General features: G+C 59.7%; 1 protein-coding gene across 1 annotated transcript; it reads left to right on the top strand.

Annotated features, from left to right (window-relative positions):
- Positions 1-771: 771 nt before the first annotated feature.
- Positions 772-1,783, top strand: LOC139835201 (uncharacterized). Its single transcript, XM_071825142.1, has 3 exons — positions 772-1,046; positions 1,174-1,246; positions 1,325-1,783. Exons 1-3 carry the CDS (start codon positions 954-956, stop codon positions 1,765-1,767), a joined length of 609 nt encoding a protein of 202 aa, XP_071681243.1. The 5' UTR covers positions 772-953; the 3' UTR covers positions 1,768-1,783.
- Positions 1,784-12,357: the final 10,574 nt, after the last annotated feature.

Raw genomic sequence — 12,357 nt, 5'->3', positions numbered from 1 at the left:
CTTAGCCGCGCTTCTTCCTTTCTGACTTGTTCCTTTGATTCGATTGCAGCGTTGGCAGAAGATCGCGGACCACCTCCCTCCTCTCGCCGGAAAGGAACCACCGGAGATGACCGAAGGCGAGGAGGAAGAGGTCGACGAGGAGGAGGAGCGCACCGAGTCGGACTCGGTGGCGCGGGACTTCATCAGACTCCCGCGCGGGTCGAAGAGGGGTGCCGAGTCCTCGTCCCAGGGCGCGGCTGAAGAGGAGGCGACCTCCCGTCCGGAGGACAAGGCGGAGCCCTCCAAGGAAGGGGCCGAGCCGCTATCGAAGCGACTGCGCCCCACTCTCCTGGAAGGGTCCATGAGGCTTCAGCGTCCCTTGAAGGACGCGATCGATGCGGGAGCTCGGGCCGGTCCGGGCGTAAAAGCGATTCCCACGGTGAAGTAAGTATTTCTTGTCGAATTTATCCTTCCTGCGACTGGACTGAGTGTCGACTCACCTCGCCTCTCTGTAGGTCCAAGAAGAAGACCTTGGCGAAGCCGCCCGCGGCCGGGGTGGCGGCCACGAGGGCGGCCGAGGCAAAGAAGAAAGCCGCGGAGAGGAAGGCGGCGCCGTCCGACCTTGGGGGTGCGGGGTCGGCTCCAGAAGAGCCCGCCGCCGGGAGTCAAGCGGAGAAGGAGAGCACTAGCCACGTCGAGCCCACCGCCAACGTTTTTCCTCTACCCAGCATGGCTCGCGGGGGCATGGCGAGTGCGGCGACGGGTCCGGACGTTGCTCCGCCGTGGTGGAGGAGGAGTCGACTGACATTGGATCGACCGAGGGGCAGAAGGCACCCGAAGTTGAAGAGGACATCGTCGAGGAGGGCGGCCTGTCGGAGCCACTGAAAGAGCGCCGGTCCAAGGCCGCCAGGGACCGCGCCCCGCCCAGTGACACCGACACGCGGACGGGCGAGGTTCCGTCGACTGAGGCGGTGATGCGAGCGGACGGGGCGACCGAGTCGCGTCATCCGCCGCCGTCTTCATTGACCTTCACTGAGCTCCACACGGCGCTTGGCGAGGCGCATGTGGTAAGTGTCGCTGAACACGTGGCCTAGTCACCCCCAGTCCCCGAGGGTCGACTTGGTCTGAAAGGGCGAGTCGAGTCTCTATTGCTTTTTGTTTGTTGACCTTGGCATTTTTGTTTGGTTTCCGTAGGCGGAGATTAAGCGGCTGACCGCGCTTGTGGAGGAGGCGGCGCAGAAGAACCGGAAGCTGATTGCCCTGGGCAGTAAGTCATGCCCACTCGCCGTCCTCATTCAGTGTCACTGGCCCGGGCGTTCGTTCTCACCGTTTCCTTTTCTTGTAGCAGAGGCGCAGGCAAAGGCTCTTGCCGAGGCTCGGGAAGGGTTCGTCAAGGAGTCCTTCTACCGTGAAGCCGAGTTCCGGGCGCAGCAGGCCGAAGAGGCCCGGAAAAGGGCGAAAGCGGAGGTGGCGGAATTGACGAAGGTCCTGGAGCAGAAGGGCCGGGAGCTGGAGGACGTCATCACCGAATACAAGGTGAAGCTGGAGGCCGCGACTGATGCGCGGGACTCTGCACGTGGGGCTGCCGCGTCTCTGCGGGAGGAGGTGGCGGCCTTGAAGCAGCAGCACGCCAAAGAACTTGCTGCGGAGAAGGAGGCGTCCGAGGGCATCGTCCTGGCGGTGCAGGCCGAGAAGACCAACTTCGAGGCTTTCGTCAGGGAGATGTCGCGGCAGATTCTTGGTAAGTTCTTGTTGTCGCACTTCTTGTTTTATTTGCCGGGGGTTTGAGTATCTGAACACGGCGAGTCGGCCTCGGGGGTCAGTCCCTGAGCGTGGCGAGTCGGTCTCGGGGGCCAGTCCCCGAGCGTGGCGAGTCGGCCTCGGGGGTCAGTCCCCGAGCGTGGCGAGTCGGTCTCGGGGGCCAGTCCCCGAGCGTGGCGAGTCGGCCTCGGGGGCCAGTCCCCGAGCGTGGCGAGTCGGCGTTGAAGGGGAAGTTCTCATTTTTCCCTTTTCCTTGTGTTGTTGACTGCAGGTACGTGCGACTTCGTGGAGACGGCGACTCCACGGGAATGCTCGTCGACCGCGACCGCGCGTATCATCGCCTGCGCGGGGAGATACTTGCCGCGCTCCAAGAGCATTCTGAGCCCGCGGGAGGTGATTCCGCGGGACACGCCATCCGTCTTCAAGGCCGTGTCCAACATTCCGGCTGTTGTTGACCGGCTTCGTCGCTCTTCTGCCGCGTTGGCGTTACCATGGCTCGAGCATGGTGCTGGCGCATTACTCGAAGGGTTCGACGTGGAGGAGGTCACCGCTGGCTTCCCTCGGAGACGGGGAGTTCGATGTTGCCGAAGTGCTGCGGCTGATGGATGCGGTGCGCCCCTTCGCCGACCGAGCATCGGCGACCGCGGACTTGGAGACTCATATCCCCAGCCAAGCGGCTCCTGGTGACGCGGAGAAGGAGCCGGGCCCGGTGGACTACCCCGCGGAGCGCCTCTTCCATGCTGCTGCCGCCGGCTCGCTGTCTACATATCCGGTCGTGGTGTACACGCCGAAATTTCGTCACGGCGATGACGGCGTCGAGCCTGTCGTAGAGGGGGCTCCGGTCGTCCTCGTAGTTTCGAGTACCTGTGTAAGAAGTAGCTAGATTTCCCGCGAGCGGGTGTTAGTTGTAAATAGAATGATGACTTTTGCTTAAATGTGATTCGGTGGTTGCTTTTGCATTATTTGAGACGGCGATGCATTGGAGTTGGTTCCGACTATCCATGGCCTTCAGGTCAGTCGCCTTGCGACCCCAATGAAGGCTATCGACTTGACTGTTTTCCTTTTCGAGCTGGGCGTCCCTGTCGCAGACGTAGTCATTATAGTACGAATAGCAGCCTCATGGGTGGAGTAGTGGTGTGGTGTAGTTTGCGCTGTTCGGATGTAGCGCGCCACTCGTCGTGGCTCGGTGAGCCGATCGCTAGGCGACTCCAAAGGGGATCATTGCGGGCGTATTTTCCTTGGCGAGCCGCGGGTCCGTTTTGCGGGGTCCCTAGTCGAAGTACTTAGCCACGCACCCGCCAACCTAAGGTAGAGGAGGGCATTGGTGTGCTTTATAACGTAGCACAAGGCGGTCGCCGAGGCCCGTGGGGCTGGCCGAGCGTGCGGCCCTGCTGTGGGTTCCAGTCGCCGTTTTCACCCGATGGCGTGAGAGATGGTGGGTGACCGGGCCTGGTGTTGCGCCGCGGTCACGCCGCCATCCCGTGTTAGCCCGGCTACTTGGCCGATCGTGGACTTCTCTCTTCCAGCAGCGGCGACCGGAGGTCTCTCAGTTCCTAGTCGCTTGTCGCGGCGACTAAGCCGGTATGTCCCGGGATGAGAGATGACGATATTTGGCGGGTGAAGGAGAGGTAGTCGGAGCTTGAGATCAAAAAATGGTCGGCGATTTTTATTACCCTCTGAATTTTCGGATTACATTTTTCCCTTAGGTATAGAACCGCCGGAGGAGGTTGATGTTCCAGGGGCGCTCCACCTCTTTAGTGAGCGGCTCGCCTTTGTCGTCCTTGCGGACGTCGATGAGGTAGTAGGAGTCGTTGCCGAGTACGCGGCTGACGGCGAATGGTCCTTCCTGTGGCGGGGACAGCTTTTGCATCCCTTTCTTGTCCTGGATTAGCCGGAGTACCAGATCGCCGACTTGGAAGGAGCGACTCCGAACGCGGCGACTGTGGTAGCGACGGAGGTCCTGCTGGTAAATGGCGGTTCTGGAGAGTGCGAGGTCTCTGGCCTCGTCGAGGAGATCGATGTCATCTTGGCGAGCTCGCTCGTTGTCTTCTTCGGCGTAATTGGCGACCCGAGGTGAGTCGTAGGCGATGTCCGTGGGCATGACGGCTTCGGCGCCATATACCAGGAAGAAAGGCGTGAAGCCGGTTGACCTGTTAGGCGTTGTGCGGATGCCCCATAGTCGAAGAGAGCTCCTCTGCCCAGCAGCCGGCTGCGCGCTCTAGGGGCACGACCAGGCGTGGTTTGAGTCCGTGCAGGATGCTCTGGTTTGCCCTTTCTGCTTGGCCGTTCGACTCGGGGTGGGCGACTGAGGCGAGATCGAGTCGGATGCCCTTTTCTTCGCAAAAGTCAGCCATCTCCCCTTTGGCGAAGTTGGTGCCGTTGTCGGTTATGATACTGTGAGGGTAGCCGTACCGATAGATGAGCTCGCGTAGGAACTTTGTGGCCGTCTTCCCGTCGCACTTCTTTATGGGCTTTGCTTCTACCCATTTGGTGAACTTGTCCACCGCTACCAGGAGGTGAGTATATCCGCCGGGGGCCGTTTTGAATTTTCCCACCATGTCCATGCCCCATACGGCGAAGGGCCAGGTGAGGGGGATGGTCTTCAATGCCGATCCTGGCATGTGCGACTGGCTTGCATGATTTTGGCACCCGGCGCATGAACGGACAAGGGCGATTGCGTCTTCGTGGGCTGTTGGCCAGTAGAAGCCGTGACGAAAGGCCTTGGCGACGATTGACCGCGCGCCTGCGTGGTGGCCGCAGTCCCCTGCGTGGATGTCGCGCAGAATGTTGCGCCCTTCCGCCGTGGTGACGCATCGTTGGAACACTCCCGAGACACTGCGCTTGTATAGCTCATTGTTGATGATGGTGAAGGACTTGCATCTGCGCACGATGGCGCGTGCTTTGGTTTCATCCATCGGCAGTGCCTGGCTCTCGAGGTAGCTTATGTATGGCTCGGTCCAATCGGTGCTGTCGACGGCGAGTGCGACTAAGGCGGAGTCGGGAGCAGGTGGCTCGGCAATGTCCAGCTCGCGCGGTGCGCGCACCGAGGGTGGCTGAGGATGTCCAGGGACGACGCCCGGAGGAGGTTGAAGTCGCTTGGACCCGATTCGGCTAGCGCGTCGGCTTCTTCGTTCTTGCGCTGTCAACCCACTCGACGACGTGACCGGCGAAGCTAGCGCCGGCTTGGTCGACGGCGCGTTTGTATGCGATCATGTTGGCGTACGTGGCGTCGCAGTGCCGGAAGTTTGGCTGGCGACTAGGTCGGAATCGCCGAGGCAGCGCAGCCGTGTTGCGCCCATCTCTTTTGCGACTCGCATGCCGTGCAGGAGCGCCTCGTACTCGGCCATGTTGTTGGTGCATGGCTCGAATCTGAGTTGCAGGACGTACTTCACTGTGTCGCCCTTTGGTGATGTGAGGACGACTCCCGCGCCTGCTCCTTCGAGGTTTTTAGAACCGTCGAAGTGCAACGTCCAATGTTTGAGGTCCGCGGGGAGCTTGGCTGCCGGGCCTCTTCCCGCCGGCGAGGAAGTCGGCGAGTGCTTGAGATTTGATGGCGTGGCGTGACTCGTAGGTGATGTTGTGGACGCCGAGCTCGACTGCCCACTTGGCGATCCGGCCCGTTGCGTCGCGGTTGCGGATGATGTCGGCGAGTGGTGTTGAGGCGACTACCTTGATGGGGTGCTCGTGGAAGTAAGGGGCCAGTCGCCGCTGGGCCCTGAGGACGGCGTACCCCAGCTTCGGTAGTGTGGATACCGTTGCTTGGATTCGATTAAGGCTTCGCTGATGTAGTAGACCGGGCGTTGTACCGGTTGCTCCCTTCCTTCCTCCTTCCGTTCGACGACCATGACCGCACTTATAGCGCGGTTCGACGCGGCGACGTATAGGAGCATGGTTTCTTTGGCAGCGGGGCCGCGAGGATAGGGGCATTCGAGAGGGCGTGCTGGAGTTCCTCTAGGGCCCGCCGCGCCTCGTCTGTCCACCGGAATGATTCCGACTTCTTGAGCAAGCGGTATAGTGGCATGGCCTTGTCTCCGAGCCGGGGTATGAAGCGATCGAGGGCGGCGACTCGACCGGCGAGTTTTTGCGCGTCGACCAGGCATGCTGGCTGCTTGGTGCGCATGACCGCCAGTTGTCTTCTCCGGGTTAGGTTCGATGCCTCGCTTGGAGACGACGTAGCCTAGCAGCTGTCCCGATGGAACCCCGAAGGTGCACTTCAAAGGGTTGAGCTTGATCTTGTACCGCCGTAAGTTGGCGAATGTTTCGGCGAGGTCGCTGACGAGGTCGGTCTGTCGAGTCGATTTGACCACCACATCGTCGATGTAGACATGCACGTTGCGGCCGATCTGGCTTTCTAAGCAGCTGTTCATGCACCGCTGGTACGTTGCTCCGGCGTTCTTGAGGCCGAAGGTCATGGACGGGTAGCGGGAGGCGCCTCGGGGTGTGATGAATGCAGTCTTCTCTTGGTCTTCCTTGGCCATCTTTATTTGATTGTACCCGGAGTATGCATCAAGGAAGCATAGCGACTCGGACCCGGCGACCGCGTCGATAATCTGGTCGATTCGCGGTAGGACGAATGGGTCCTTGGGGCACGCGCTGTTGAGGCTTGTGTAATCGATACACATTCGCCACGTCTTGTTCTTCTTTAGCACTAGGACTGGGTTTGCCAGCCATTTCGGGTGCTTGATTTCTATGATGAAGCCGGCAGCGAGCAGCCGGTTTACTTCTTCGGCGATTGCGCGTCGCCGTTCTTCTCCCACAGTGGCGCATTGCCTGCCTAACGGGTCGCGCGGTGGGATCGACATGTAATTTGTGCTCAGCAAGTTCTCTCGGGACACCTGGCATGTCGGATGGTTTCCATGCAAAGATATCTCGATTCTCACGGAGGAACTTGATGAGCGCGCTTTCCTATTGGGCGGACAGGCCCGTCCCAATGGTAACTTGCCTACTTGGATCGTTTTCTACAAGATCTACTTGGCGGGTGCCTGCTGCGGCCTTGAAGGTTGCTGCGGACGAGTCGAGCTCGGTTGGCTTCTCCAGGATGGCGGGGTCGTTGCGGTCGACTGGGTACTTGGCGAGCTCGGCGGAGTTGTCTTGTTCGTCGGCGATGACGGCGTCGGCGAGCTTGGCGCTGTCGTCCTCACATTCCAATGCCATCTCCGGGTCGCCATGGACGGTGATGACGCCTCGAGGCCCTGGCATCTTCATCATGTTGTACGCGTAGTGTGGGGTCGCCATGAAGCGGGCGAACGCTTGTCGGCCGAGTACGCAATGGTAAGAGCTTTGAAGTTCACCACCTCGAACGTTATCCGCTCGGTACGGTAGTTCACGGGCGTGCCGAAGGTGACTGGCAGCGTCACCTTGCCGATCGGGAAGGCCTTCCGCCCGGGGACGATGCCGTGGAACGTGACCTTGGTGTTCTCAAGGCGTGAGTCCCAGGCCAAGCCGCCGGAAGGTGTCGTAGTACATGATGTTGATGGAGCTTCCCCGTCCATCAGGGTTTTTGGTAGCCAGTAGTCGGCGAGCTTGGGCCTGACGACTAGCGCCACTCGCCCGGGGTACTCGATGCGGGGGGCGTGATCTTCGCGGCTCCAGGTGATGCTTTGCTCGGACCCGTGGAGCCCCCGGGGTACGTCGGAAAGTATGACTGCGTGTACCGCCACTGCCCTTGCGAGGACCTTCCTGTCCCGCCTGTCGCCGACCCCGGTGAAGGTGTGGAGCGAGCCGGCGCTGCGACCGAAGCCCTCTCCCTTGTGCTGGTCTTGGTCCTTGGCGCGCTCCTTGTGCTGGTTGCCGCCGTCGTTTTCCTTGGCGCGGCGAGCTCTTTCTATCCGCTTCAGGGAGTAGCAATTTCCCGTCGTGTGGTTGGCGGGCTTGCCCTCCTTGCTGTGATAGATGCATGGTGCGTCTAGGAGGCTGCGGGCGTCGAAGCGCTTGGGCTGAGGCCGATCCTCCCGAGGTGGACGAGTGTCGCGCCGAAACGATTTTGGCTCGCGCTGCTCGTAATCGGTGGTAGCAACTAGCTCGTTGTGTCCTCCTCTCCGCGGCGCTTGCCGTTGTTGGACCGGCCGGCGAAACGGTAGTCGCCACGCCGAGGCTCCGTGTGCGCAGGGCGGCGATTGCGTCGTTGACCGTACTCGTCGTCCGAGTCGACTGTAGGGTCTTCATCGGCGTAGCGGGTGGCGATGTCGAAGAGCTCGGAGATTGAGATATTGTCCCTGCTGACGCGACGGAGCTTGGCGCTTAGTGGTTCGTACCGGCAGCAGCGCCGGAAGCGTAGATTGCCGTGTCCGTGCCGATGCCGCCGGAGGTCGTCCACATGTCCTGCCAGCGCTGCACCCACCGGCGGGTCGACTCGCGCGGGCCTTGGACGCAGCGATCTAGGTCTTCTATGGTTGTGGCACGGGTGTATGCGCTGGCGAAGTGCTGGATGAACGCGGCGCGGGCTTCTTCCCAGGAGTCGATGCTGTTGACGGTGAGGGTGTTGAACCAATGGCGATTGACGCCGTCCATCATGAGGGGCAGGTATCGCGCTGCGAGTAACTCGGAGTGGCCCTGGATCCCCATTGCCATGGCGTACGAGTCGATCCAGACAGTGGGGTCAATGCTTGTATCGTACTTCTCGATGTCGCGGGGTCCTTTGAACCCCACAGGGTACGGCTCGCCTCTAATCATCGGCCCGAAGCAAGCGGGGCCGATTCGGGTGAACGCGCTCTGGCGCGGGGCTTCATCGGCGTGGCGGTCGTTCAATCGATTGCGCGCCCGCCATTCTTGGTCGTTGACGATGTGGGTTCGGGCGTCGGCGGCTGCCCGTTAGCGGCGACCATCACCCGCGCGGGGCGCGGCTCGACTCGGTTGTTAGACGAGTGGGCCGCGCGCGGTGCTGGCGGCGGGCCGTTGTTGGCGTTGACGATTGCGCGGTTTGCCGCGTCTGACGACGCCGCGCGACTGGCGGATGTGCGCGAATAGAGTCGCCCCTGCGAGTCGGCTGCGGCGTGCTGCTGCTCCAATGCCTTGGCTACCAAAGCCTTGGCGTGCTGGACGAGGATCGCGCCGTCTCCCGTTTCGGGATTCTTGCGAGGACGGCCTGCGCAGCTGCCACGTTGTCGGCTGGAGACGAGTGCAGTGGTAGGCCGTTGGCGTCGACCTCTGCCCGAGGAACTTCGGGTGGTGGTGGTGGGGGTGGCGGTGGTGCTCCGCGCGCTGCTCTATCTGCAGCAGCCCGACTTCCTTCCGGGATGTCAGGGTTTTGGACTCGGGCGACCCGGATTTCTCCGTCCGGGTCGTCGAAGTTAAGGCGTGCGCTGGGAAAGTCGCTCGCGCGGGCGCGCTCCATGCGCCGGCGGTTTCGCTGCTGACGATAGTGGGACACGGCCCTTACTTCATCTTGCTCGAGGCGGAATTTCTGCCTTTCGGCGAGCTCCTTTTCCTCTCGCTTCCTCGAGGGCCGCCCGGTGCGCCTCGATCTCGGTCGCGGTGGCGGTTGCGGGGAGGGGAGTGGTGAAGGCGTCGACTGGGATCTCTCCTTCACCCCCTGCCATGAAGACTGCGGTCGGGTAGCGGTAACGCGGGGCCTCGACAGAGTCCGAGTCGTAATCGCTGCCGAAGAGGGAGAGGATGGAGTCGTCCTCGAAGCCACCTTCGAAGTCGCTCGGGTGGGAGACCAGGGAGATAGAGTCCTTGGTCGATGCTGTGGCGATGGAGCGGGCAGTCGGGGACGCAGCGGTGGATCCCGCAACCGACGTTGTAGCGATGATGTCGGTGAAGTCGGCGTCGATCGCAGCGATGATGGATTTGATGGCCGGGATGGTGTCGGCGGAATCGGCGACTGGAGCGGTGTCGGCGGAGTCGGTGGCTGCCGAGGCAACGGTGGAGTTAGCGGTCGGTGCCACGACCGCCGACTCGGCATCGTCTCCCAGGGCCGCCTCAGCCTCCGCGTATACCTCGCCGGTGACCGGGCGAGTAGCGGTGAGGAGCTGCCCGGGCGCGAAGGGGTCGTGTGAGCGACTGGGGCGAGGCTCGAGAGGGATCGCCGACGCCGGCGAGCCCAACGTAGAGGTTGTTGGAGCCGAGCGGCGCCATGCAGGCGTGTGTGAGAGGTGACGAGGCGGGCCGGTAGGTGCTTGGCTGGATGTGGAAGAAATTGCCGGTGGCGATCATCCTGCCGGAAGCAACCGGCCGCCGAACTGGCGAGTAGGGCCTCGCCGTAGCTCGAAGGCTTGATGTCCCATGCCCCACGGTGGGCGCCACTGTCGTGGATGTAACCACGGCAGATGCTACAGGGGGTAGCACTTCATTGATGCGAGGGGAAGGGAACATTGCCATCTACGGGTCGAGGTGCAAGAGACGCAAGGGTTTTACCCAGGTTCAGCCCCTCCGGAGAGTAAAAGGCCTACGTCCTGCTAGATCTTTATTGCTCAGTGGAGAATTACAATGGGGGGGCTCAGTCGGTGGCTACGCCGAGAGCTTACAGGGGGAGATTGGATCTCGAGTAAGGTGTCCTCTAGGGTTTAAGCTCGGGGGTTTATATAAGCACCCCCGGCCTAGGGTTACATGGAGATAACTCCGAATCATATCAGTTGCTACTAATCCGGGATCCGCTATCCCTCTCGCAAGTAATCTTCTTGTCCAGCCGTGTGGACCTCCTCCTTGGGATCACGGCCCAGTCGCCTTAGGGCCCAGTCGCTTAGGCGACTGGCGATCCACCCAAGCCTCTATCTTCATGGCGACTGGGACTGGCGACCCACCCCCTATGGGCATATCCCCATCAGGTATGTATAGTGTGGTACCGCCATAAATCTAGCATATGCTGGTCGTCCCAACAGAGCATGGTACTGCGACGGAAAATCCACAACTTCAAACTCCAGCTTCTCGATTCTATAATTTTCTCGGGTTCCAAACTGAACGTCGAGATTGATCTTCCCCAATGGATAACTTGGTTTTTCCGGTGTGATACCATGGAACCTCGTGTCTGTTGGCTTCAAGTTTGCTAGGGATATGTTCATTTTCCTCAATGTATCTGCATACATAAGGTTTAAGCTGCTGCCGCCATCTATGAACACTCGAGAGACATCAAATCCCGCAATAACTGCTGGTAAGATAAGTGCTGACTGCCCTGGTCGAGGAACTTGCTGCGGATGATCTGCTATGGTGAAACCAATATCTTGCCCTGACCAATTAAGATACTTAACCGTTGGTGGAGGCATTTTTTCTGCCATGATCACCTGTCGTGAGATTACTTTCTGAGCTCTATTGGATGGCCTTCCCTTCTGAATCATCGACACCGCTCCATTAGAGCTAGGATCAACGTAAGGTGGTGGTGGAGGTGCTGCCGCTATTCTGAGCTGATGTCGATTATCTTCTGTGATCGCGGGAGGCGGTGGCAAGTGAATCTCGCTCCTGGGTTCTCGAGGATTTCTCTGTGCTGCTCGAGCGTTAGCGTGTTCTGCCCACCTTAACATTGCCTGGAAATTGCGACAATCTTTCTGCAGATGTCCTGACTGTCTTTTTCCGTTGCTGTCGAGGAAAAAGTGCATCTGACACGGCCCATTCATCATCTCTTCAGGAGACACGAAAGGCCTTGGGAACCTAGGCCCGCTATTTTGCCTGTTGTTTCGAGAATCGTCTCTATTATCGCCTCGCTGCTCATTGCTTCTTTGATAATCATCTCTGTTGTTTCCTCCTGTGTTTGCCCGAAAATCTGCCGAAATTTGTCCTGGAGCGTCATAGTTCGGGTACTGCCGAGGAAATCGTCGCCTCGGTTGATAATTTCGACCACGGTCCTCCTCTAGCGACCTGTGCCGTTTGTTGTGGACAGCATCTTCTCCATCTGCCCATCTGTTTGCTATTTCCATTAACGCGGATACTGTCTTTGGGTTGGTCCTTCCCAAGTCCTCGACAAAATCTCCACGCCTGATTCCTGCGACAAACGCATCTATCGCTCTTTCGTCAGGTATATTTTCTGCCGAGTTTTTGATGATGTTCCACCTTTGAATATATTTTCTCATTGGCTCGTCTGGCTTTTGTCGACATGCTCTCAACTCCTCTAACGACGCAGGTTTTTTGCACGTGGACCTGAAGTTCTTGATGAACACGTCCTCGAAGCTTTCCCAACTGTCGATAGATCCTGGAGGAAGTTTCTTTATCCAAGACCGTGCGGCTCCACTCAAATGTACCTGGATGCTTTGCATAGCTGTTGCTCTGGTTCCTCCTGTGAGTTTCACCGTCTCGAGATAATCAACTAGCCAATCTTCTGGATCTTGAAGGCCGTCGAATTTTTTGAAATTATCAGGCAACTTGAATCCCGAAGGTACTCGAGTTTTTCGCACTCTCCTTGTGAAGCACGGCAAACCGCACATATCCTCGTCGTTTAACTCCGGGGACTGTCGATGTTCTCTTCTACTTTGTCGCGCTCTGTCAACCCTTGCTTGTGCTGCCATATCTCTTGCTCCACTTGGTCCTTCAGGAGCTGCTGCTGCTGCCGCAGGTCATGGACTATTTTGCCTTGCTGTTCCTTCGGGAGGCGTTGATACAAACGCCGTCCCCATGGCACCAACTCCTGCTATCGCCATGTTGTAAAGTGTTTCCCTTGGATCTCCTGGAGGTGGTTTAGATGCGAGA

This window comes from Lolium perenne, chromosome 2, assembly GCF_019359855.2.
Source record: "Lolium perenne isolate Kyuss_39 chromosome 2, Kyuss_2.0, whole genome shotgun sequence".
NCBI lineage: Eukaryota > Viridiplantae > Streptophyta > Magnoliopsida > Poales > Poaceae > Lolium > Lolium perenne.
The sequence above is the reverse complement of the archived record's forward strand: the minus strand, read 5'-3'. Positions and strand labels throughout refer to the sequence as shown.